Raw genomic sequence first — 26246 nt, 5'->3', positions numbered from 1 at the left:
CCTCCCCCCATGGCTCCAGCTCCAACACAATAAACCTTTTTCTGCTCATCCTCGCTGCCTCACCAGCATCTTTAATACCCATCCCCAAGGCAGGAACTGCTGGAGAGACCCAAACCATCAACCACCCTCCCTGGCACCTGACTTGGCACTGTGTCCCAGTGAGTTGTGACAGCACCGGGATGTCTGGAGTCTGTAACCCACCTATGGCCGGGCTCCTTCTCCACCCCGAACACACAGAGGTTGCAGGCAGCGGTGTGGCCATGGTGCCACGCACGGGAATGCCGCAGTGCCTGTCCCTGCCTGCCAGTCACCAGAGCTGCAGGTTTTCCGTTTGCTTTGAGCACGAGGTGATTAAACGCAACGGCAGAAATGTTCCTCCCTCCCTGGACAGGTCCTGCCTCATCTTCCCTCCACACCCCGCCATCCCGGCCGTAGCCTGCAGCTTTGTGTCTCTCCCTCTCCCATTTCGGCCACTTGAGCTGCGCTCCATCCCACCTCAGTCGCCGTGGGTCACTTTGGCTGCTAATGCTGTGTGCTGGGATGGGGTCCCGCTGCCCGCTGCACCTTGGGAAGGTGGGACAGTGGTGGGACCAGCTCCGGGGGGGCCTCTCTGGGGTGAGGTGTGCGGCCCGTGGAGTGCTGCACCCCACCACGGGGCAGGGTGGGAGCAACCGACCCAGCCACTCAGCTCAGCGTCGTTCTTCGCAACCTGGCTTTAGATTTAAGGATTGCGTTGAGCTCCACTTGGGAAGCCGACGTGCAGCCGTCCCAGCCTTTGGCCACCCGCTGCATGGTGCTGGTTTCCCCGAAAGACAGGAGCAGGGAGGCTGGAGACACCCACCCCAGGGAATGGAGGGGCATGGTGGGGGAGAGCTCCTGCACGCAGCAAAGCAGCCTCCTGATGCGCAGGCAGGAGCAGTTTGCTTGCTGTGAGCTGGAGCTGTAGCTGCCAGCTTATAAAATATATATAAATTTTATGCCAGTTTATAAAATATATATTCTTTATTCCTCTAAAAGTGGAAGCTGGCCCCTGTGGTGGTGATTCAAGGTCCAGCAGAAGGACTGTATCTGTAAATACCATAAAGAACAGAATTTTAGCTGGTGATGCGAGCACTGCCTTTCCATGTATGTATATAAAAGGCTTGGAAGAGCTGAAGCCTCCACTGCTTGGATTTATTAGTGTCATTGACACTGCTCGCAGGGGAGGTTTGCATCAGGAAGATGCGTAAGTGTGTAACGATGTTTGCTCTTCTGTTTAAACAGGGCCAGCGCCCGTCTTGCCTTGCCACAGCCCCCATCAGCTGGAGCCTGCTGGTGAACCACCGACAGTCTGTTGTCACGTGGATTCATCCACTTCTCTCTCTTGCAATCCGTGAGGGTGAAAAGAAGTTAAGCACAGAAGTGGAAAGAGGCAAAGACCATTCTAGGCTGAATGAACACGCAGGAGCGTTTCCCTGCTTGTGCAGCGTTAGAGGTGATCTGCAGTTCAAAGCTGAGGCTCGCAGCTGAGTCAGTCGCTCCACGGATCACCAGGCTCCGTGATAAATTCTCCCTCAGGAGTCCCTACACCTCTCATATCAAATGCATTCAGGGGATTTTTAGTGCTACATAAGGATCATGACAAGCAGAAGGCTTTGCCTCTGCCGCACTGGCCGCCGCAAACGCTCCATTATTCATTGAGGAAAACATCTGTCTAGACATTCATCCATCCAGGTGTTTGCTTAAAAATCACCCTATTGATGGGTCTTAGCTTTCAGATTCTTCACTTTGCTCTTAGTCATCCATAGAAAACAAACTAATGTCTCGCTCTTGAAAATGTTTCCGATTACTCCAAGAGTTTGGAGTGCATGCTGTTGTTTGCGCCTGGTGGGGCCTGAAGTGACACGTAGCTTGTCCTCCCTTATTTGCATTTAGACCCTGACATTCTTCAGTGAAGCCAAGGTGAGTCTGGAGAGACTCTGTTCAGGGCAACGGTGCCATTTCTATTTTACAGTCGTATACCGAGGTTGATGACTGGTCTCATCTCAGCCTCAAGCAGCACTAAAACAAACAATTTTACCTCGTCACTGCTGTTCAGATACCACGGGGAGGGCGGGAGGGAAGAGCAGAAGCCTGGAAAAAAGAAGTGAGAAAAAAAAAAGTCTTTAAAATTGGAAAAAAAAAGGAAGTCTGAATGCTCTGATAGCAGCCGGTAGAAAAATATGGGAAGGGGGCCAGCCCCAGCGGAGCATGCACGAGCAGACGCGTCCTTGTACCACCAAGGTCGTGGTGCTCCCCAAAAACCCTCCCAGCAACTCACCGGTCAGGGGGTCCCTGGGAGGTTCATGCTCTTGCGTTTAGACTCTGGGGTAAAAATCTAGTCATGGTCCTTAGAAAACTTATACATAAATGAATGATCAAATAATGGGTTTGGCAAGTAATGAGACAAGCAGGAACTTTTGCGAATTTGTCAAATACAAATCATATCAAACAGATAATTTCTCTTGTGTGGAAAGGTAGCAAAGTTTGTACATAGGGGGAAAGAAGATCTCACTTAATTTTTGAGATGAATTAGCATGCATATTGCATAGTGCTTTCATAAATGAGCCAGAGAATATTGCAGAGCTTGAACCATTATGGGGAAGTTTCAAATCCCATTTCTTGTGCTACTGCAAAGAAAGATGAAGTGAGAATCTAAATGAGGGTCCTGGACCTTATATTAGTCTGGGTAGCAGAGTAAAGAAAATACTTATTAAATCCACAGCTTTTCCAGAGCACGGAAAAGGGAAGGATTAGTACCCAGGGTAATTTTGAAAAATTGAAGGGAAGGTCTGAAAAAACTCCCCCTAATAGAATAAAAATCACATTCAGGATGGGAAAAATGCAGGTAGATAGCAGAAAAGACCAGCGAGGTTGTAGGGGTGTTTGTACACTGTGCAGCAGTGCCCGGTGCTGCGGTGCCGGGAGGAGGGACGCGGCGCCGGGATGCATCCGGAGCGACGTCGCCTGTGAGACGCGTGCCGTTGTGCTACGAGAGGCGTGAGCGGGTCGCTGACCCCTTTGGCCTCCTGAGCCTTTCCAGTTTTACTTCCTCATGGATTATAAGATAAACTCAGCTCTAAGCGTTTAGATTTCAACTCTACTTCAGGTGCAAACGGTATGATTTGGTGAGAAGTGCAGCAGCTGGCTGTATTAATTTTGTGAGTGCTGCTGGAAGTGCTATGAATGGTTCTCTACGTCTGCCTCTCGGGGAAGGAGGGATATCGCGCTTCTGACAAAAAGGCTTTCAAAATTGATTGACAATACAGCAGCAGACTTTTATTCTTGTTCCATGGGAAATTCCAGAAAAGAAAAAAACCAAAGCACTTCCCTATCTGTAACAAAGGGGCTCCCAACTGAAGTGGGGGAGGCATTTCTGTGAGAGGGTTGCTAGCTGTGGCTCATGCTGGTCACAGCTCCCAGAGAGGAGGCTCTAAGTGGGCATCGGAGCTACCGGGGATGGCTGAGATAGTAGGATTGTAAATAGAAGTGGTTGTGAGTTGAATCTTGCTGAAATCAGAACACTTCAAGGATTATGAAATGTGAGGTTGCTTAGAAAGTAAATCCCCCAGAGTTCAAATATACAGCTGAGCCGTAACAGTCGTTATTATTAACGGTCATTAGCACAAATAAAAACAGTGCTTGGGGATGTAGTGTGCTGTTGCCACCGCTGGCCTTCGGTCAGAATAGATTTGTCCCACAGGTTTTGTTTTAAATTTAATTTTAATTGGTGCTTTTATTCTAGATGAGGACTGTGTGGCCAGAAAGGAGATCTGTGGAAAAGGTCAAAGGGCCTGGGGGTCCTGGTGGGCACGAGTTACCCCGACCTCACCAGGAGACCTTGCAGCGAAGGTGGCCAGTGGTGGGTCTTTGGGGGTGCTGGGGCACACAGGCTGTGCGGGGCCGCGGTTCCCCAACAGTTCAGCACTGGTGAGACTGTGTCTGGGCACTGGGCCCAGTCTGGGTCTCCCGGTACAGCAGACAGTGGAGATGCTGGAGCCGGGGCTGTGTTGGTTTTATGACCAAGCCGTCCACTTTGACACATACCTCAACTGGATGTGTTTCACCCACAGCTTCTCCACCTTCAAATCTGCCATGCTCATGGACATAGCTTCTGACCTCGCTGTCATGGTCTGCAGCCCCCGAGGCATACACCCCTCCTGGGACACTCCGTGGCACCAAGAATGGTGTGGGCTCCACCATCCAGGCCATGATTCTGGTGTTCCTGGCCGCCTTTCTCCTGAAGATGCTGCAACATCACTGGCTAAACAGTCTCTCGCACTCTTTCCTGTCTAACCAGGGTATCATCAGTGTGGCCCCATCACATTTATGTGACTTTTATGAGACAGCAGCACTTATGGCTCAAGTGATTGCTCTTTCCTCAGTGGCTTTGGACGCACTGTTACTTGTTCTGTTGTACATCATGATCCTTAAGACTGTCTTGAATATTGCAGTCAAGGAGGAGCAGTCCCAGGCCTTGAACTCTTGCACCTCCCATATCTGTGCTGTCCTCATCTTTGACATCCCAGTGACTGGTCTGTCTATGATTCACAAGTTCAGGAAAAAATGCTTCTCCCACTGTTCACACCCTCATGGCCAACATCTGCTTGCTGCCCCACCATGATGAACACGATTGTGTACGGTGTGAAAACCAAACAGCCCCGTACCCGGCCCGCCAGAAAGCTGCAGGAAGCCAGATGTGACTCCACCATCATGGTGTGAGCTGCGTCGGGGCTGGGGGGTCTGACTGTGATCGCAGGGGTCGGGGGGCAAAGCCTCGCGGGTGTCACTGGAGTCCCACAGCTCAGGCGATGGGAATTGGGTTAAAAGTTTAAGGGCAAACTCATCACCCAGTGCCAGCTTGAATAACTGCTGAGACTTGGGCAATGAAATTCCAGTTGAAAGGTGTGCTGGTTTTATAGTCGGATGCGGATTCTTGCATTGCACACAGAAGATGTTATTAATTAGAAGAAATGCATATAACTCTGAGTGATGTAACTGCATAAATATTTTAACCAAACACAATTTCCTCTATTGATTTTGCTCTTACAATAATGTCTAGAATGATGTTCTGTCTGCTTTCCTTGGTGAAAAAAAGAAAAAAAAGAAGGAATAAATACTTCAATAGAGTTTAAAATGCTGCAGCAGAGTACTGGGTATATCCATCAATATTATGCTAGGGCAATTTGTATCTGTTAATTAGGGAACACAGCAATCACAGGGTTGGAAAGGGGTTATCAGTAAGAACAGTTATTCTCAGCGGGTACAAAGGAGAGTTAAAGATTAACCAGCCAAAGCAAACGCAGGCTCCCACCAGATAGGCAGGTTTAAGAACCGGGTCTGTGGGTCTGCAGAGGAGCTGACAAGGCAGGTCCTCGGGGTGGGATGAATCAGCTCAGAGAGACCCGGGTAAGAGCCCCACCACGAGGATGGCTTTGCCATAGGTCTAGGCAGGGTTTTCTGCACAAATGGAGAGGTTTATGTCTGCGCCGTGAGCCGGGTGTTTCCAGCACACACCAACCCTGCTGCCTGTCAGCCCACGAGCAGAGAACTGCGGGTTTTCCCTCCTCGGTGGCGCGCGTGTTTCTAACCCATGAATTTATGGTGTGTTTCTACCTCCACGTAAACAGACAAACAGGGTTTGGAGAGGGGAGGCATTAGTCTTGCTGCTAGGCACTCAAAAGTCCCATTCCACCAGCATTTTCTGCCGTTACGCTCTGGTGTGAGCTCACCCAGTTTTGCCTCCAGACACCTTTCTGAACACGCTCGGCGCCCGCCTTCTCCTGGCACGTGCCGTGGGAAGGCTGAACCATCCTTCACACTGGTTTTTCCCTCAAGACCTTGACAGGATGAGCTGATGCATCCCTTTGGGGGACAGAGACAGTAGTAAGGACAAGACATACACAGTCAAGACCCATCCTCGAAGAGCATTAGTGGCCTGCTGATTGCATGCCTTCGAGGGAAGGAGGAATTCCTTGGGCTCTGGTTGCTCGTGGCGCTTCCATCCATCTCAGGTTGGATGCTGAAGGCAGAGGGGGATCAACACACAGAGGTCTCTGGCTGATCCCCACAGATCTATGGATTTCAGAGAGTTGTTTTACCACCCCAAGCTCCCTGCTGGGATCTAGCCCTACTCATCACATAACTCTGCCTTACGTGACCAGTACTGCTTGTCCTGGTGTTGTGGTTTGAACCTGAGATTTGTTATGACCAGGCTGATGGTCACTGGGCAGTTTCTTGATCTGCTTCTGTTGGGGATGGTGAAATGAAGGATTTTCTGGTCCACAAGTGGGAGAGACTTTCTGACCAGAGTCTGGTCCCAGTCCTTTCCCAGCCCAGCAGAGTTTCAAAAATGTCTCTAGGAAATCTAGGCTGCCCAGGGATGCTTGGTAGTGCCAAGTGTGGGTTTCCCACCTTCCCCTCCCAGCACCCTCTGCTCCAACTCCTTCTCCTGGCCCTGTGACCCGCTGTTCCATGTTCTCCTTCCCACCTACCCAGCCCTAGGCTGCAACACCTCCAGAAAATTACCAGAGCTACCTGCTTTCCTCAGAAGCTCTCCACCGCCTGCAGACATTACGTAATTATCTGTAATTCTCTGCTTCAACTCCTGCCCCATAAATGGGAGGAATTTATACCGTGTTTTTTTGCCTTTTTTTTTTGTCTGTTGGACAACATCTCTGCTCGTCAACTCGACCACGTGGGTCACCCTGCAAGTGGAAACACGTACGCCCTGCATGGCAGCGAAAGCCCCAAGATCTTTTAAAACTCTTAAATACCAGTCCCCTGGAGCTGCAGATCTGAGAAAGGTCCTGTATTTATTGTTTTAATGTCTTCTTTTCAGACTCCTGGAAGGAAAATATTTAATCATTTGCATATGTTAAAGCTTTAGCATCTGGCTTTTTCCTCAGGGCAAACATTTCCTGAGCGTTTCCACGCTGACCCATAGTTTCACTGTCCATACAGTGACTGAGTAATTTCTTCTCTTTTTTTCAGTTATTGCTTAGAAAAACTATCTCTTAAAGTCCTTCTTTCTCTTAGTTACGGATTTTTCTGTGTGAAAAAAAAAAAACCAGTATGAATTTCCCTCACTTCCTACATTAGTATTCATACTAATCCCTATCAACTTCCCCTTTCTTCGAGTTTTCCTGTTTTTCACAGCTGATTCACCTTCCTGTGTAAATCAAAGCAAGGTGTGTGTGTCTGTGTCTGTCTGTCAGCTTCCACATAAGCTCTTAGTTTTCTGATTATTTTTTACCAAGTCTGACAGAGGTGGAACAATCCTGGGGATCTCAAGAGCCTCCAGGTTTCACGAGAACAGTCAGGTCTCTGGAGAAGGGAGATCCTGGCAGTGACAGGCAGGAGGGAAGGGTCTGGAGGGGCTCAGCATCGGGACCCTGTGGGATGCAGAGCAGGGGAGGACAGACATTGATGCTCCCATTGCACACGGAGTGACGTGCTCACCTGCGTGGCCTTCCGTACGGCTCTTGGGAAGATGCAGAGCCTTGAGCCACAAACCATCTTATAATAATTCACCCCATTTATTAAAACTTCTGGTTTTGGTTTTGTTTTCCTGAAAAAGATCTCATTTGGGGGCAGATCTCCAACTATTACAAATAAGCAAAAATTCAGTGGTGCAAAGGGAGAAGTGCTGGCTCTTCACAGTAGGAAGGTCCAGTAAAATTTAAAGGATTGATTATGTTTATCTAGCTTGGACTGAAAAGGTCAGAGAAACCTGAATGGTAGTTTCTGCATTTAGTCCAACACAATATGTTTTTCTCACCTAGGAAAATGTTTGATGTTTTCTGAAAACTTAGAGGTACAAAATATAGAAACATGCACTCAGTGGGGAGCTGGACATAGCAGAGTCCAAGCAGAGAACATCACCATGTAGGTCCAGCCAAACCCATTGATAAAGCTCTGGCAGTAATGGGATAACACCAGATTGCATCAGCCCAAATTCTGGTCTTTGGTTCCCCACTAATTTCTCCTTTTCCATTAGTGATGCAATTTAGTCTGAGGAAACATCTAGCAGGAAATGTGATCAGCAGTGATGTGGGGCTGAGCCTAAGAAAGGTATTAACTGGGTGATTTCACATGCATATGCTCTGCTTCGCTGGTGCGGAGCGTTCGTGCTTTCCTTTCAAGGGAGCAGCATCCCTGTCCCTGCACTTGCCCAGTCCTGAGTGTCCCGAGTCCTCTTTTCCTAGAATTAGTTCGGTTTTCATAGTGTGGATGGGTTGGAGGAGCACATAGAGGTTGGCCAAGAGGATGGGAATGTGCTGGGGGACGTTGTGGCCAAACCAATGAGTGAAAAATTAGAAAAATGCCAGTGTGTAGGACATTAATATAACGCAAACATGGGAGCTGCAGGCACCAGCTGCCTTGAGTTGGGCATCTGTGGATGAGAGCCTGAAAACACCCTGGAGAATGAGGACATACAACACCCCGATGAGCACGATATCCACGCCTGGGGATGGGAGGGTGGTGGCAAAGCTGTTCCAGATGTTAAGGGAGATGTTGGTGCAGGCCAGGCGGGTGATGCCCATGTGCTCAAGGGAGGTGTGTGGCGTGAGGCGGTGCCTGCAGTATGGCAGCCTCTGAAGGAGGAATGTCGTTGGGAACATCACACAAAAGCTCCTGGCTAGTGCAGCCAGCCCCACCTTGGCTACCACCGAGTGCGTGAATGCTGTGGCATATTGCAGAGGGTTGCAGATGGCCACGTGCTGGTCAGATGCCGTGGCCAGCAAGATGGTTGATGCTGCAATGAAGCTCACATGTGTGAGGAACCTCCGAGTAAGGCAGGCGTGGAAAGACATCCTCCTTGGAAAGGGCCCAGAACACACTTTGGGCACTGTGGAGGGGGATAACACGAGATTTGCCCCCGCTAACATGGCTGGGAAGGGGAGCGTTGGCTCGCGGAGGCTTCGCTCCGTCCCAGTGACAAACAGGAGGACGGTGTTGCCAAGGAGCACCACGACCTACATCGGGCAGAAAGGGATGGAGAGCCCCAGGTGCAGCTCCTCCAGGCCGGCCATGCCCAGCAGCAGGCTGGAGGCCAGTTGGCTTGAGAGCTGCCATGGAGGGATGATTTCTGAATTAGTTTGGCCTCCTTTCCCTGGAAGCGGAAATAGGGGAAGAGGTGGGGAGCACAGTTCATAATACCAAAAAACCCACCTGAGTTTCCTTAGAGCACTTTCATAGAATCATAGAATCACAGAATCCTTCAGGTTGGAAAAGCCCCTTGGGATCATCGAGTCCAACCCTCAGCCCAACTCTACAAAGTTCTCCCCTACCCCACATCCCCCCACAGCTCATCCAAACGGCCCTTAAACACACCCAGGGATGGGGACTCCACCCCCTCCCTGGGCAGCCTATTCCACTCTCTGACCACTCTTGCTGGGAAACATTTTTTCCTCATGTCCAGTCTGAACCTCCCCTGTTGCAGTTTAAAGCCGTTCCCTCTTGTTCTGTCACTAATTCCCTGGGAGAAGAGACCAGCACCAACCTCTCTACAACGTCCTTTCAGGGAGCTGTAGAGAGTGATGAGGTCTCCCCTCACCTTCTCCTCCTCACACTGAACAGTCCCAGCTCTTTTAACCTTTATTTCTCTGCATCCCAAAGTGTTTCAAAAAATCACCCCCCCACACATCGGGGGAGTGTGCCTGAGATACCAACGCCAAATCAAGTAATAAATTTGATTAAAAAGTGCGTTTCATAGACTCAGATATTGAAATGCAGCAACGGGATTTACCAAAATTCACAAATCGGTGCAGAAGCTTGGCAAAGGGCCCAGGAATCCATCCTGTCCAGCTGTTATTTATTGTGCTTTTGTTCTGCAGCACCCAAAAGATTATGAGGGGGCCTGACTGACACTGATTTTATACAACATGCCGTTTCTTTCCGGACCTGCCTCACCTCCCTCCTCACCCATTCACACCCCAGTTTGCAGGAGGGCAGACCCCCACCACTGCAAGGCATCGGATGCTCCACGAACCTGCGCCGAGCGAAGCCGAGAGGGAGGTCAGCCCCGTACTCTGTCACATCTTCCTTTTCTGGTCTCAGCTGGCCACATCTGCCACCAGACGGGCACTGAACAGGCCCAGCCCCTCCGGTGACCCGACCTGCACCGGGTTTGTGTGGGGAATCCTCTGTGTGCGCCGGGGACTGCTGCAGCTTTTCGCCTTGCCGCTACCTTGGGACTTGTGTCTGTGCTTCCCCTCCCTATGCAAGTTGCTCAGCCCTACCCAGAAGAAGATTTGTGATATTTCCAGTGAAATAACACCACGGACCATGAGGGCAGCACCAGCCAAACTAGTTAAAATGTGAAGAAAAGCCATGAACCCCTCACAGACGATGCGTGGTGAAGGCCAGGTCTCCAGCTGCTCTGACTCGCAATAACCTGGTGGTGACAGCAGAAGGCTTTGCTGATAGGGTTTTGCTTCTTTGAATGCGCATCCCAGTCCCCTTATTGGGAATTATACATGAAAGGCAGCATGAGGTCATCAGGCAGACTATCAGCTTTTTAGAGGCCGGCTGTGAGCTCCTGCATGAAATATTGATTCAGGTGGAGCCTGGGAAACTCTCCCGCAGCTACCAGACCCTTCAGGCCAGGGAAGGACCCTGGAGCCAAAGTAGCAGCATTTACATGGTGAAAAATGGTGTTTCTCATCTCAGAGCCTAAAGCTGCAGCTTGGAGGGGTCCAGGGGGGTTTCTTCCAGCTGTAGAATTTTACCTTCTAGTTCGAACGAGGCACCTCAGCCGCAGCAACCTGCTGAACGACAGCTAGTGCAAACAACTCACCAGCTCCTGTGGCAGCCAGGACTGAGGATATCTGAGGATATCTGAGGATATCTGTGTCTGAACGCGAGGGGACACCTGCAGAGAGGGGCGGCGATATTTATACACTCCCCCCACATCCCATGGGGGTCCCATGTTGCTGGGAGTGGCAGAGCTCTGCTCTGTGCTGCTCGGACAAACGGGATGGAAAATGTACAAAATTATCGGGGTTTGGAGTGGAACTCCTTTAACGTGAGCTGCCCAGTGGGAGGTTGCCTTCCCTTTTGGGATCACGGCATGGGACAGAGCGCACAAAGCCATGGGGGTGCCATACCCCCTCCTTCCCAGTGGGATGAGGATGAGGCGGGGTGGCCGAAGACACTCGGGTGAGCGATGCTGACCCCCTCCCACCAACCCTACGGGGAGGACACAGGGTCTGCGGCGATTGCAGCCTCCAGCCGGGCTCTGCCGGCCTCTGCGGGTGTCCAAACGCCGTGGCACCAGGCGCCAGGGTGATTAATAGAGGCCACGTGTCTGCTCGCTGCAGCAGCTCTCACTCTCTGTGTGCTCAGCATCGGCCTGGACACTGCGAGGGCTCTCTTTGGGGGCATAAAAAGAAAATCCAATATTAGCAAACGGAGTGGTCAACGAGTGAGTGAGCAGAAAGGTTGTGGGGGAGTGGAAATTAATGAAAGAATGAAGAAACTCAAACTTGGGTACCTTGAATGAAGCACTAAATCTAGATGTAGTTGCTGAAATAAAACCGGGCAGATTGACTTCAGCCAGATATTTTATTTTTCAGCCAGATATTTTCTTTTCCCTTTCTTTCTTTTTCCTTTTCTTTCTCAGGAAAATTGTGACCCGATATCTTGGGAATCAACATTTCAAGATTAGATTTTCAAGCCCCCAAATTGGGATATTCGCAAAAAGTCTCTGTCCCCAGCTTTGCCATGTCCATGCCTTATGGCTGCTCAGCCCAGAACAGGTATTGTAGCACATAACCCCTGGCTCAGCTTGACTCTAGTGTAAGAATTCGTGGTTTTAACTAAATAAGGTCCTTAAGCCTCGGTGACCCCCTTGCCATATCTGTGGCATAGGCAGACTAATGCTTTCTAATGCCTGAAAATCCATTTTATGATGGTAAAGCTGCGATTCCCTATGCCCCACACCCCATCTGGGCATCCTTCGCTGTGGGAGCCAGTGGCACATCGCGCTCACAGGGTCTCAGGGTGGGGGACTGATCCCACCTCATTTCTCTCCCCCAACCTGGGGCATTTTGTCATTGTCCAGCAGCTTTCAGGGGTTCCTCTCTCTTCTCCTCTCCCGCGCTGGTGGGAAGCTACAGCTCAGGTTGGAAAAGCAGACAGGGGTGCTGATCTCCTCAGCTTTTGGGCTTTCAACCTAAATGTCTCAAAATCAAATGAATGCAGCAGCTGTATTTGGAGGGGGGGGAGGTCTCTGTGCACGTGCATCCTTTCTCTGACAGAGGCTTAAGGGGGTTTCCTCTGCAAAATGCCTTCAGTAAGCTGCTCAAGTGAGGACCCTCTCCTGGGGACTTGACTTCTGGACACTCCGTGCTTCAGAAAAAGAAGGAAAATGAGAAAAGAAAGAAGAAAAGGAGATGCAACCTTTCCGTGAAGGTCCTGACATGGAACACAGAACCTGTGGGGTGCGTCTGGTCTGGGGGCAACCTGTGTGACCCCACGGGTTTGTGGATTTGTGGCCTCCAAAGTGGCGATGTGCCCCCCCTCCTTGTTTGCATGAGGAGCTCCCCCCCCCTCCACCCCCCCACCCCCCCCCCCCCCGTGGGCTGTGACCGTCGGGTCTGGGGGGGGCGGCAGGAGCGGCAGCATCGTCCCGGATCCCGCATCCCACCCCCAGCAGAGGGAAGCAACGAGCCGCGCTGCCCCGGCTTTGGTACCAAGGGATTGCTCTTCTGCGAATTTTTCTTGCTGCTTTTTGAGCTTGTGGAAGCCTTCGCCGTCCACAACGTGCTGCAGAGCTCTGCCCCAGGGGAGGGGGGGCTGGGGAGGGCTCTGGGGCTGCGGACAGCGGCTCTCACCTGTGGGCTGGGCTCTGCCAAGCAGCTCAGGCAGAGGTTGTCTGACTGAATCCCAGAATCCTTCAGGTTGGAAAAGCCCCTCGGGATCATCGAGTCCAACCCTCAGCCCGACTCTACAAAGTTCTCCCCTACCCCACATCCCCCCACAGCTCATCCAAACGGCCCTTAAACACACCCAGGGATGGGGACTCCACCCCCTCCCTGGGCAGCCTATTCCACTCTCTGACCACTCTTGCTGGGAAACATTTTTTCCTCATGCCCAGTCTGACCCTCCCCTGTTGCAGTTTAAAGCCGTTCCCTCTTGTTCTGTCACTAATTCCCTGGGAGAAGAGACCAGCACCAACCTCTCTACAACGTCCTTTCAGGGAGCTGTAGAGAGTGATGAGGTCTCCCCTCAGCCTTCTCCTCCTCACACTGAACAGTCCCAGCTCCTTCAATCTCTCCTCACAGGATTTATTCTCCAGGCCCTTCCCCAGCTCGTTGCCCTCCTCTGCCCTCGCTCCAGCCCCTCGAGATCTCTCTCGGATTGAGGTGCCCAAAACTGGACACAACCCTCCAGGTGTGGCCTCACCAGTGCAGAGCACAGGGGGACTGTCACCTCCCTGCTTCTGCTGGTCACACTATTTCTCATCCAAGCCAGGATGCCGTTGGCTTTCTTGGCCACCTGGGCACACTGCTGGCTCCTATCCAGCTGCTTGTCAGTGAGAACCCCCAGATCCTTCTCTTCCAGACAGCTCCAGCCACCCCTCCCCAAGCCTGTAGCCATGCAGGGGGTTGTTGTGGCCCAAGTGCAGGACCTGGCACTTGGTCTTGTTGAAGCCCATCCCCTTAACATTGGCCACTGATCCAATCTATCCAGGTCTCTCTGTAGAGCCTCCCTATCCTCATGCAGATTGAGAACGGTCCAAAACCTCGATACTGGAAGAAGCAGAATTACTGGTCTCCAGGGTGTTTAGCTGGGGCTTGTAATTTCATTTTACACGGGAGAATGCATGTAAGTGTCTTCATGGGACATATAGATGGTGCCAAGGGGTCTGAGCCTGGAAAGCCTGGGGGGATCCACTGGACCACTTTTGAAAATACTTCTAGTTCCCAGTAACGGTGCTCCAAAGACATGCTGATCTTCCCTGTTAGGGTGCTGGGTGCACAGTCCCTAATAGACACCGTCAGGAAATACAAAAACAGTTCTTAAATGTTTAAACTGGTTTAAAACATCCTTCCAAGGGCAGCCAGTTTATACAGGGGCTGCCCCTCTGGGGCAGCTGGAAGAGAACAGCACTGCCCCATCAGCTCAAGGGGAAAGAAATCAGCCTTCTAAGACTAAACGAGCTGGTCTGAGGAGGCGTTGTGCTGCAGTGCCCGATGGAAACTCCAGCATGCTAATTAGTGCATGCTAATTCAGGAATGACAGTTATTTCAAATCTGGTGGTGTAGCCTAACCCAGGCAAAATGCTCCAGGTGAAACAAAGACAAGCCTAGGGAGGGAAGCACTTGTGTTTTAAAGAGAAGACAATACTTTTGGTTAATGTCTGAGGGGCCAAAAGTCATTGGTTTGTATAAAGGGTTCCCCTTGCAGACCTTGGGGGCTGCTTCTGTTAGCACCCCCCTGTTTGGGACACCAGCCCAGCTGTGTCTGAGGAGGGTGAACCCTGCTGGCCCCGGCTCCCTCTGCTCCTGACCACACTCATCCTCCCCCTCACGTACAATGGGCCAAGGCCCAACGGCCAGTGGCCAGCTGGGCCTCCCTGGGGCCACACGCAGTCCCAGGTGGCCGAAAGGACGGTCACAGAGGGCAGTGCCTGTCCTGGCACCCACAGCAACACCAGCAATGCTCACGTAGACATGGCCAGCACAAGCCAGCACCGCTCCTCCCCGATGGCTGGTCAGGACAGGACACGACCCTCACCTGCTTGGTTCACAGTCACTCTTGTGTCTGTGGGTCCCTCAAACCCTGGAGCAGACCAGAAGCCTGTCCAGATCCATGCCCAGCCCCTGGGCCCTGTTTGTCCACGCTCCAGCTCCAGCCTTGGGTCTTTCCAGGTTCTAGTCTCCTCCCACCCATCAGTTAGTCCAGCTCAATGTTTGTCACCAGATCTCACCCATGTACCCCCGTATGCAGACAGTGAGGCCACTCAGAAAGGAGCCAGAAGTGAGTTTAATGAGCAGACAGGACAGGCTGCGGTGATCAGGTGCGTGGCCAGGCGAGTGCATTGACTCAGTTGGCCCCTTTACCAGTTCCCCTCCATTTTCCCATGCTGGTTCCTTCCTGACACACCTGGACCCCTCCTTTCCCTTGCCTTTGGGCCTTCTCTAAACACCCCATAATACATTTTGCACATGTCCACAAGCCCCTTTAATCATCCCACATAAAGTTTTACACAACCCCTATCGAATATCCAGCACTGTCTGCTCTTTCCCAGGGGACCCCTGTGAATTTTCTTTCCCCCTTTCAGCAGTTCTGCTTGAACCTCTTTCCTCCCGGCTCCTCCAGCTGCCCCTCAGCCACTGACCTGAAGGTTGTGGTCTGAGTTATTGCCTCTGTTATCCCCTGGGGTTTGGGGTTTGTGTATGTAGGTGTGGTTTATTTTTCCTGTCTTTGGCCTCTGTTTATATGTTGAAGAGCCCTTTACCAGAAATCCTTACACACCGTGGCTCCTACATTGCAGGTAGCTATGTATCCTTTACCTCTCATATACCTTTTCCTTTCCTTATATTCTTACTTGTCACGTATCCTTACACCAGCAGAAGTGTTTGGCATGTTCCTCTCTCCTGGCTGGTCTTCCTGGGGTTTGAACCTGCATAAGACAGTTGGCAGTGGCCACCACGTTGGCTTTACTGGCAAATGGCAACCCCGGACTTGCGGCCCCCTCCCTGGCAGAGCATCCTCAGTATCCGTCTGCAGATGGTTTTGGTTTTCACACTGTAAACGATAGGATTCAGGATGGGTGGGGCGAGGAAATGGAGGTTGGCTGTGAAAGTGTAGGCCTGGGGGGACATGTGTTTGCCAAACTGATGCATCATGGACAGGCAGATCATGGGGATAAAGAAGACTAGGACAGCACAGATATGTGAGATGCAGGTGTTGAGGGCTTTGAGACGCTCCCTCCAAGTTACAGTGTTCAGGATGGTCTTCAGGATGAGGAAATAGGACAGGAGGACAAAGATCAAGTCCAAAACTAGTGTGGAGAGTAGCACAAAAAGGCCGTAGGTGCTGCTAATCCTTGTGTCCGAGCCTGCGTGCTTGATGATGTCTGGGTGCAGGCAGTAGGGATGGGAGAGTTCGCTGACCTTGGTGAAGCACAGCCGGGTCAGCAGGACTGGGAGTGGGAACTGGACCAGGGTGCTCCTCACGACGATGGCCACGCATATCTTGGCGGTCACTGAGCTGGTGAGGATGGAGGGATATCGCAGGGGGTGGCAGATGGCCACGTAGCAGTCGAATGCCATGGCCAGAATGACAGCGGATTCGACATCCGCAAAGGCGTGAATGAAGAACATCTGGGCAAGGCAGGCGCCAAAGCTGATCTCCCTGGCCCCCAGCCACAGCAACCTCAGCATGGTTGGGAAGGTGGACGTGGACAAGCCCAGGTCGGCCACTGCCAGCGCAGCAAGGAGCAGATACATGGGGGCATGGAGGCTCCGCTCTGCCTTGATGACGGAAAGGACGGTCAAGTTCCCCAGCAGTGCCAGGAGGTACACAGAGCAGAGAGGAATGGCAGACCACATCCGAGCGGTTTCCCACACTGGAAAACCACCCAGAGAGAATGACAGAGTCCTGCTCTGGCTGCTGTTGGTCCCAACTGGGGTGAAACAAGGATGCTCCATCTCATCCCTGAAGAGCTGCCCTGGAACGAAAGCCAGCAGGGTCACAAACCACAGGCAGGCTGTGAGAAATAGGGGTAGAGCGGGGGCCCTCCAGTGTGAACCCCGGGTCAGTGAGACCGGCAGAGCCGTGCTACAGCCCCGCTCGCCAGGAGCTGTATGGAAACAGTCTGAGCATGCTCACCTGCCCCTGCTGCACCCTGACCCAGAAACCGCGTGTTTGCGTGGCGTGACAGTGCAGGCAGGTCCTACTTCTGGCTGTGTGGTATAGCAGGGGAATGAATAAATTTTAAAAAAAAAAAAAAATCCATGAGAGCTCATGTAAATGTAAAAGTGAGAGAGAGAAGTGACATTGCAATTAGAGGGGGCTGCGATGAGCTCTGCTCTTGAATGTTCTGCTTTTGCTGGGAGTCTCCGGTGAAAGAAGAGGAGCTGGTAACGGCTCAGACACTGGTCTGCCTGGGGAAATACAGCAACTTTCTTGGGGATGGAGACCAGTTGGCCTTTTTAGACCAACAAAACACAGGCCATCTGCAAACACACAGAGCAAAAACGGTCTACTTAAGCTGCAGGACTGTGATTACTCACAAATCAACGTGTGTAAACTGTACACGGATAAATGTAAGCTGGAAATTGCGAGGACATCGTATAAAAGCAGGGTGTCTCTGGACATCCTCCCACCAGAAATACAGGGAGGGGAGATGGAACTGCTTTTTTGGAAAGTTTTCTTTCTGTAAACTCATTCTGCCAGGAAGGATGGGGACAGGCCTCAAGGACTGTAATCTCTAGAGTCCTCTCCCCGGGACATCTCTGCCCGCCTAACTCTGGTCCTCACATCTATCCCTGAAGGACCCTCTGCCACAGACCTTCCCCTGCACCCTTGGGTGCTTGTCCAGGGGCTGTAGGGAGTGAAGCCGAAGCACCCTCAGCATGTATCAGTGGGGGTCACCGAGGGTCCACAGCCCCGAGTCGGCTTTGTGTGGTCCACATCGGCTTTCTAACATCTTCTAGAGAGGTCTCACCCCCACCCTCTCCTGTAAGGACATCCCACGGAAAGCCATGGGGAGGAAGACGGGGGGGATGGAAGAGTGCGTAGGAGGGTTTTTAAGAAACTGCTCTGGAAATGACTGGTTTTGACAGCCAAGTGAGATCTGTGGTGGAGGTTTATGTCACCTTCTCTGGAATATCCACCTGTAAGCCTAGAAAAGTTTCTGAAACTGTAAAACCATTGCATTTAAAAATATCTAATCTATCTATCTCTTCAGAAAATTGCAGAAATATTGCCATTCTTCCCTCAAATTCATAAGGCTTCTAACCTACCGCGTATCTCTTTGCCCTTCCCTGTCTCAGCGCGCAGGTTTCTGGCCCCATGCAGCACCCCTGGATACCTGAAAACCAGGACAAGTTCCATGGTTTGACCTGGGCTTGCACAAAGCTGCAGACTTTAGTGTGGGGGAGTTTTCTCCAGCCCTCAAGTGAAGCGTATCAAAGATCATCCCCCACATTACATGGAGGGGAAGGAGGACGAGCTACGGGAGAGAGTTATCTTCAGACACAAATGTCTGACAGCATCAGTTAAAGCAGCTGTAATTCCCAGTTCAGTCTCCACCCTGAGAGTACAGGACCTCTCAGAGGTTGTTTTTAATCGCCCTAAATTTCTGGTTCGCCCCGTCTCTTCCTCCAGAGCTCTGGCTGTGCTTTTGTGCTAACAGGGGTGCTGCATCGGGTGTGTACACGGAGAACTTGTCTCGTCTGCCTTTTATGGCACAAAAAGCAGCTCCCCCCTGCAGCGCTGGGGCGAGGGGGCAGGCAGAGTGTGAGCTGGGGCTGGGCTGGCAGAACGCAAGACCCTCCCAAATTTGAGACCAGGTCCCTGCTAAGCTCCCCTATGTCACAGCCTGGCAGGAAGAGCCCAAAAGAAGGGTGAATCCTTTTGGTTGCTTTTCTAAGTGATGACTCATTTTAATTTCTGGAGTCCGAGGTGCTCCAGAAAATGACAAACTCCACAGATGTGCCTCAGGATTTCACCGAGAGCGAGTGTCCTCCCGAAGCTGTGAGTGGAAAAGGGGCTGTACCCTGCTCTAGCGTGAGGGCAGCCGCGGGGCTGCATATTCCCCTTTGCAAGCAGGGACACATGAGAGTTTGGGGGCTCTGGGAGGTCTCCCGTCTCCGTGCCACCCCCCTGAAAAGGGGACAGAGCACAGCTCCTTGGCGCAACACCCACCTGGGGTAGCTGGAAGGAACTGGCCTGCGGGAGGGTGATGGGGGTGTTGGCAGATGCTCACAGACCCTGTCGGGGTCGGGGCCCGGCCGAGCCCTCAGCGGTGGCACGGGGCGACCTTCCACACTGAGCAAAGAGCCCACTCACCTGCTTCACTCGCCACCGCCCCGCGCTCCCCACCAACTCCGCTGCAAGGGCACAGCCTGCTCCTGACCCTCGGGGCTTGCAGCGGTGGAGGATTTATAGAAGAGCCCGAGCAGCCGCCGTGGGAGCAGGAGGGCTCTTGGTTTCTCAGCTTCGAGCAGATGCATTAACCCCACCGCACCAGGGTTGTCCTGGTTTTGGCTGGGATAGAGCTAATTAGGCTTTTTTCCCCTTCCTTCTTAGTAGCTAGAATAGTGCTGTGTTTTGCACTCAGCATGGGAGTTGATAGAAGAATGTTGATAACGCACTGATGTTTTTAGCTGTTGCTGTTGCTAAAAAATCAATCACTTCTCAACTTCCCATGTCCTGCCTGCGCACAGGGGCACAGAGGACCCAAAGTGGCCAAGGAAATATTCTGTATCATACAGCACCATGCTCAGGGTATAGATGAGGGTTGGTCGGGAGGCTCCACTCAGGTTTTTGAGATGGTGGTTTCAGGTTTGTCTCTTCTCTGGGGTCACTGGCCGGGAACAAGCTGGACACTGGTCAGCAGGTGGTGAGCAACCACGTTGTGCTTTACCTGTTAGTACTTTCTATTATCACTATTATTATTGTTATCATTATTACTTTAATTTTGTTTTCTTTCAATTATTAAACTGTTTTTATCTCAATCTATGAGCCTCCTTACCCTCACCCCTCTGGCCCTCCCCCATCCCCCGGGGGTAAGGGAGCAAGCGGCCACGTGGTGTTTGGCCGCCGGTTGGGTTTAAAATCACGACACAGGTCGGCCCTGGCATGTGGCACCGCTCTGCACCATGCCACCGGTGCTGCTGCTGGTGGAGGCAGGGGATGCACCCTGCAGACCCCTTCCTGAGATGTCTCCCTCCTCCCCCTGGCCTCCCCCTCCCTGCAGAGGCATGGTTTGGGTAAAGGAGCTCCTGCTCTGTGGGGGGTAATGGACAGATGAGTCCTAAAGGTTGTTCCCAGCCCCACTTCAGTTCTGTGAGCATGGAAGGAAACCCTGGAACAGGTCCCTGGTCTCTGGGTTAGACCGGAGCTATGTGGCCTTGTGTCCTGTACCCAAAAGTGGCCCTAAACAGGTGCCAAGAGAAGAACGTAAGAACAGGGCAAGTGTACTTAGTAATTCCTCAAGCACTTTCCCAGTCTCCAGCAGTGTGTGGTCTAGAGGATTCCTCGGCCAGAACTGGTTCATATATACATCATAGCCCAGGAAGGACTTTTTTCTTCCACCATTCATTTGAATTTTAATTTTGGTAACTGCAACACACAATGGCAAGAAGATCTAGAGCCACAAATTTATGCTTGTTCTGAACGTGCTTCTTTGGAGGGCTCCTAATTCATGTATTGGAAGAGTTGGTGTACACCTGATCCCTGCCACCCATCTTCGAGTCCCTCAGAGGTGGCTTGTGCTGACAGAGCCACAAGCAGTGTCCATGGTGTCACAGCTGCCTTCCTGCAGTGCTGCGTGATGTCTTCAATGTCAGGTCATACATCAAGGCCAGGTTGGACGGGGCTTTGGGCAACCTGGTTTAGTGGAAGGTGTCCCTGCTCGTGGCAGTGGGGTTGGGACCAGATGATCTGGTTAGGTTAATGGTTGGACTAGGTGATCTTCAAGGTCTTTTCCAACCTAGATGATTCCGTGATTCTGTGATCTTTAAGGTCCCTTCCGATCCAAACCATTCTATGACTCTATGATCTTGGTTCTCCAAGATGTGCAGGGTTTGCCTTCAGGAACTCTTGTCTCAAGCTCTTTGGTCCCTGTGGGACCCTCATCTGAATGGTCCCACATCTGCATCTCTACCCTCTCCCACCTTCCAGCTTTCTTCTTCTTCATCCACCGTTTCAGGACCACTGTCTGCCACCCTGTCCACGTCCTGCTGGCCAGCTTGGGCCACCCAGACCATCAGCCTCACTGGGAATGGGGTGAAGACCAAGGAGATGTGGGCATGGGTGTTTGTCTTGCCCTGTTAGAAGCAGCGCAGCCTGGAGCCCAGCACTGCTCCGGCTGGTAAGGCTGGATGAGCCTCGACTCAGCAGCACCCCCCCTCCCCAGCTGTCCCCAAAATGCCCCCCCTGAACATCCCAGCTCCCCTCCAGCTGCCCTGGTCATTCCAAGCTCCCGCGGTAACTCGCACATCTTTTAGTCCTCCTGTTGGGGTGCTTTGGGGTTGTGGAGCCCCCAGGTGCAGCCACTGGAGTGGTGGGATTTGAGTGACCACTCTGAGATGGTCCTCAGGGACCGGGGCACGAGCACGCCCCTGGGTGACACGCTGTTTGGCCTGACCAGAGAAGATGCTCCAGGACATCCACCTCCATCCCCATCAGCTCTGCGTGGGTCTTCCCTGCACAGACCTCCTGCTCGCCCTTATTGTGTGACGGCAGGCAGCCCTGCGGCGTCGGAATGATGCTTTAATTCAGGTCGGCAGCACATCTCGGTGTGATTTAAATCCCCTCTCAGCCCTCAGAAAGGTTCTTGCGAGAGGCAGAAGGTTCACGGGGGTCTTTCTAAGTCTGGGAATGGATTTTACTGCAGTGCTTGGTGCACTGATGGATGAAGCGTTTTGAAAACAACACAATAATAAAATAAATGCCACGGGAGGATTTCATCTGACTAGAGGAAATGATGAGAACAAAATGCTTTAATGGCCATTGCTGGTAAGGGGGGGGAAATGGAATATTTAGTGCTGAACGTTGTAGCTCAAGGGCCTCAGAGTGGATGAAGATGGTCAGATTTCAGTTCCTAAAGTTATATTTATTACTGTATTCTTTGGGACCTGTCTTCCCCCACCGGTAAAACAGTAATGAAGAAATATGGTGCACAGGGATATGGTGAATGCATTTTTATTGCAGGGAGGAATTGCATTAGGGAAATGTTAACTTTAAAGACCTAAACCGTTTGTGCTTGTGCAGTCATTTTGATGGAGGTTTGTTACCGCAGCCATCACGACCCCCCGGCTGGCGGCAGGGAACAAGCCAGGCTGGAGGCAGCGGCTTGAGCACCGGCCTTGAGCTCCCCGAGACCACGATCACAGCGGGTCCTGCCTGGGATGGTGGCCCAGGAGTGGTGGCAGGGTCCTTATTTTCAGAGTTTAACTGAGATAAGCAAACCGTATTCCCGTTCGGGATACCTGGGTTTGATTTCCACAGCTGCACACAAAAACTGATGGTCTCAAGGGGGGATTTTGCTCAAGCACGAGCACTGACTCTTCACCCACCCTGGGGAACAAGTTACTCCACTGATCCAGGATCTCCTCCCAGTGCGTGGATCTTGCTCCAAGTTCCTCCCACAGCAGAGCAGAGCTGAGACAGTTTCTGTAAACCCAGGCACCTGGAGGTGATGTTAGAGCCTTCCCAGTCCAGACCAGCTCCGAAGGGCTGTGCCCAGACATGCAACGAGAAGCCACCAGCCTCCCGAATGCCCGTGCATGTGGCTAATTTCCATTAAAAAGCGGCGTATGTGGGAGTCCCTGGGCTCTGCTGTGGGGTCAGAACAAAGGAGGAAAGGAGTACAGAGGAGGAAAAGGAAGCAACTAGGAAATTCACCCACACAGTCTGTCCTCGTGCACCTCTTCAGACCCAAAAGGTGTGGGAGGACTTGATCCCAGCCCAGAAAAGCCAGAAAATGCAGCCGCCGGCTGCCTTGCTCTTGATGGAGACAGGGTGAGGCCTCCCCTGGGAGGCAGCTGCTGGGGAGGCAAAACTGGATTTTGCTAACAGAGAGATTTGCTGGAATGGGGAGCGGGGGGTCACTGGAGCAGCACACGCAGGCAACAACACAGAACAGGACATTTGCTGGGGCAGGGGGACACTGTCCTCACCCCTTTGCTCAGCTGGTGGCCATCCAAGGTGTGTTTTTTAATCACTAAAGTCAGCTCAGGAGTAAAATCCACCGCCGGTGGGACGTTCCGCTGCGGGCACAGGGAGCAACGAGCCCCTCGCCAGGATCCCCGTTCCCCTGCCCCGGCCCCTGCGGGTGGTTTCTGACCATGGTTTGTCACCACGAGAGGATGGACCCTGCAGGCTGGGGACTCCCAGCAGCGGCGATGGGTGCGAGGGGCTTTCACACGCCGTGCTGGTGTGCAAATGAGAGTGCAAAGCACGGGGGAGCAGCCCTGCTGCTGTTCGGGCTGGGTCACACCTCTGAAAAAGAGTGGGGTCAGTCAGGCCTTGGGGGGGCTGGGGGCAGCTCATTCTCCCCAGCTCTGCTCTGCTCTGGAAAAACCAAACCTGGGTTGTACTTCTGAGAGCGGCTTTGGATTAAGCCCCAGATTAACAGCACCAAACCCAGCCTGGCTGGAAAATCAGCACCCAAACTGGGCAGGGGCAGGGGGGTGCTGGAGCAACGAGCCGGGTCTGCCCCAGAGACTGTTTCAGGGTGGCTTGGCCAGCCTTGCTTTTCTTTCCCCCTCCCTTCCTTAAATCCAAGTTTCCCTGCCTGGAAAGAGAAGTTTGCTTTCCTTTGTGCCAGCCCAAAGGCCTGTCTGTCCCCTCGCCCACGCTGCCTGTGGTGGGGAAGGGGCTCGTGCAAAATGACAGATCTCAGGTGGATTTTGTACTTTTTGAGCTCAGTCTGGGCAGATTAATGCTTCCGAACACAAATGTTTTGTGCCGTGGCTCGCCCTAAACCACATTTACCCCAAAGCTGCCCGATCCCAGAGGAAGGGACCAGCTTTACAGCGCCCGTGAGAGCTCGCCCAGAGCATGGCTGGAGTCGTTACGCAAACACCAGCCTGGCCTGGCATCGGCTAACGGGAGCCTGGCTAAGGAAGATTATATCATCTTGTATCCCTGGGGGAGGAGGAGGGCACGGGACAGCAAACACCCCCCTTTCCTGAGGGGGATCCTGCCCTGCCATGAGCATTTCATGGTACTTTGGGCGAGCAGCTGTCCTGTTCAGTGCCTCAGTTTCCCCACGAGGAGAAACTTCCCAGGGGGAAGTGGGGGAGCCCTCTGATCCCCTTAGAGCCTTTCTTGGGGGGGAGCAAGGTGATGTGCTTCCCCCTCCTATGGAATTAGGGAAGGTTTCAAAAGCAGCTGGCACATTTCCCCACCACCACCCCACACACAGACTTGCAACGGGGCAGGAGGGGAGGATGGAGAAGAGGGGGTGGTTATCAGGACACGTCCCACCGTCCCTTTGGGAATATGAGTCACCTGAGCCCCCGATGGGCTCCGAGAGACGGAGGGCAGTCATGAAAACCACGCAGGGTGAGCAACCCAGGGCCGCCCTCTCGCTCCTGGTCCTGCTAAGAAAAACTAAAAAAGAAAAAAAAAAGCGGAATATTTTTCAGCTGGTTGCCACACTGCCTCAGCAGAAATATTTTCTGCTGTGTCAGAAGTCTGACACAGCATAAAGGGGAACACTGCTCCTGGGCCAGGGGCTGCCTTATCTCTGCCCAGCCGGGCTCCTGTTTGTGCCATCTGAGTTATCGCCCCGCCGCAGCCCCGCGCTGGGAGAGGCTGCCGTGACTCAGCACCCTGCAAGCTCATTGCGCTCAATTTGTGATGGGAGAGCCCCAGCAGTATGGCAGAAACTGCTAAAACATCCCCCGGCAGAAACTGGGCTCGAGCGCTGGGCATGGGAGTGAGAGCCCCGGCCAGCTCTGCCAGGCCCTGCTGGCCTCAGAGCTGCCTTTCTGAAAAAGATCCTCGAAATAAAGTGTCCAAAATGAAATGGGGTGAAACGGGGTCTGTGGGGTGATTGCTGACCGCCGTCAGCTCAGCCCCACAGCGACGCTGTTATCTGGGGCTCCCGGGGAGAGGGGGGATCCGCCAAGGGCACGATGCTGGGATGGTGGCTTGGTGCTGTGGGGAGCGGGGCAAAACCAGTAACGGCCTTCAGGCCAGTCCCTGATTCACCCACGAGTCCTGGGAGCACTGGGTGGACCCCTCGGCCTCTGGTGGGGCAGCTGGGGAGAGGCTCTGCCCCAACACCTGGGGGTTTGGAGCATCGCTCGAGGCAAGGGGCTGCTCCCAGGTGAGGGGCTGACGGCGCAGGCAGCCCTCGGGCAGTGGCCACAGAGGGGTTGCCCAGGCTGCCCCCCCGCCTCAGAGCCGCTTTTGCTACTTGAATAAGGGTGGTGCCAGGTTGGAGACAGGCCTCCCTTTCTGCCTTCCAAAACCCAAGTCCCAACACAGAAGCAGGCCTGGCTCTGCTCATTGCCAGCACTAACTGCTTGAAAGGCGTCAGAGGAACGTAACCCACACAGAAAATGTGCCCAGCTGGTCCTATGCCACAAACAGGAGGAGAAAAGTCCTTGTCTGAGCTCGGCCATGCACTTCTTGGCCCTGTGGGAGCCTTCCTGGCTCACAGGGTCATTTTCATTAGCGAGTGCCCCGGGACTGTAAGATCCAGGTCACAGCCTCGTGGTTCCCATCCAGTGCCGGGGGTTTTTGGGGGGGTCTGTGGCTAATGGAGCCCTCTGCAAAGCGATGAGAGGCAGAGCCAGCCAGACCTGCAGCAGGGGCAGTGCTGGGAGGACTTGCTAGGTCCCCTGGGGCTAACCTGCTGTTAGAAAAAAAGGATTCCGGAGCCTTGTTAGGGGGAGGGTGAAGCCATTTGCCCTTCCTCTGAAGTCTCTGGGGTTTAAATGTATGAAGGGTTACCTGCTCCCCACACTGATTTAATTAAATCAGTGCACACTAGTTTTGGACCCTCACTCTGAAAAGGCCGTTGAATGACTCGAGTGTGTCCAGAGAAGGACAACGGAGCTGGTGCAGGGTCTGGAGCACAGGTGTGATGGGGAGCGGCTGAGGGAACTGGGGGGTTTAGTGTGGAGAAGAGGAGGCTGAGGGGAGAGACCTCCTGGCCCTCTGCAACTCCCTGAAAGGAGGGTGCAGAGAGGGGGGATGAGTCTCTTGAGCCAAGGAACCAGCGGCAGGCCAAGAGGGAATGGCCTCAAGCTGCGCCAGGGCAGGGTCAGACTGGCTCTTAGGAAGGATTTCTTTGCAGAAGGGGTTGTTGGGCGTTGGAATGGGCTGCCCAGGGCAGGGGGGGAGTCCCCATCCCTGGAGGGGTTGAAGAGTCGGGCTGACCCAGCGCTGAGGGATCTGGTGGAGTTGGGAACGGTCAGGGTGAGGTTCATGGTTGGACTGGAGGAGCTTCAAGGGCTTTTCCAACCGAGATCATTCTGGGATTCTGTACTTCTGCCCAGCACGAGTACAACCAAGCCTCTTCCCGA

General features: G+C 52.8%; 2 protein-coding genes and 1 pseudogene across 9 annotated transcripts in view; 1 reads left to right on the top strand and 2 right to left on the bottom strand.

Moving 5' to 3' along the window:
• LOC141919976 (hemoglobin subunit rho) overlaps positions 1-26246 on the top strand; it is a 118228-nt gene that overhangs the window by 83936 nt on the left and 8046 nt on the right. The gene's annotated exons all lie outside the window — the stretch shown is intronic.
• Positions 7308-10473, bottom strand: LOC141920001 (olfactory receptor 52B2-like; annotated as a pseudogene).
• Positions 13574-25803, bottom strand: LOC141919975 (olfactory receptor 51L1-like). Of its 8 annotated transcripts, none has more exons than XM_074816634.1 (3): positions 18068-25803; positions 16864-16937; positions 13574-16702 (listed from the first exon to the last, which is right to left on the bottom strand). In XM_074816634.1, the coding sequence occupies exon 3, from the start codon at positions 16680-16682 to the stop codon at positions 15690-15692; it is 993 nt and encodes a 330-aa protein (XP_074672735.1). In that variant the 5' UTR covers positions 16683-16702; positions 16864-16937; positions 18068-25803; the 3' UTR covers positions 13574-15689. The 8 variants fall into 8 exon arrangements, with proteins under 8 accessions (XP_074672735.1, XP_074672737.1, XP_074672732.1 ...); XM_074816636.1 differs by having other exon boundaries at positions 16864-17210; positions 19048-25803; XM_074816631.1 differs by having other exon boundaries at positions 13574-16937.

The sequence above is a fragment of the Strix aluco genome, chromosome 2, assembly GCF_031877795.1.
Source record: "Strix aluco isolate bStrAlu1 chromosome 2, bStrAlu1.hap1, whole genome shotgun sequence".
In the NCBI taxonomy this organism is placed as follows: Eukaryota; Metazoa; Chordata; class Aves; order Strigiformes; family Strigidae; genus Strix; species Strix aluco.
Note: the sequence above shows the minus strand (reverse complement) of the source record. Positions and strands in the feature narration are given on the sequence as shown.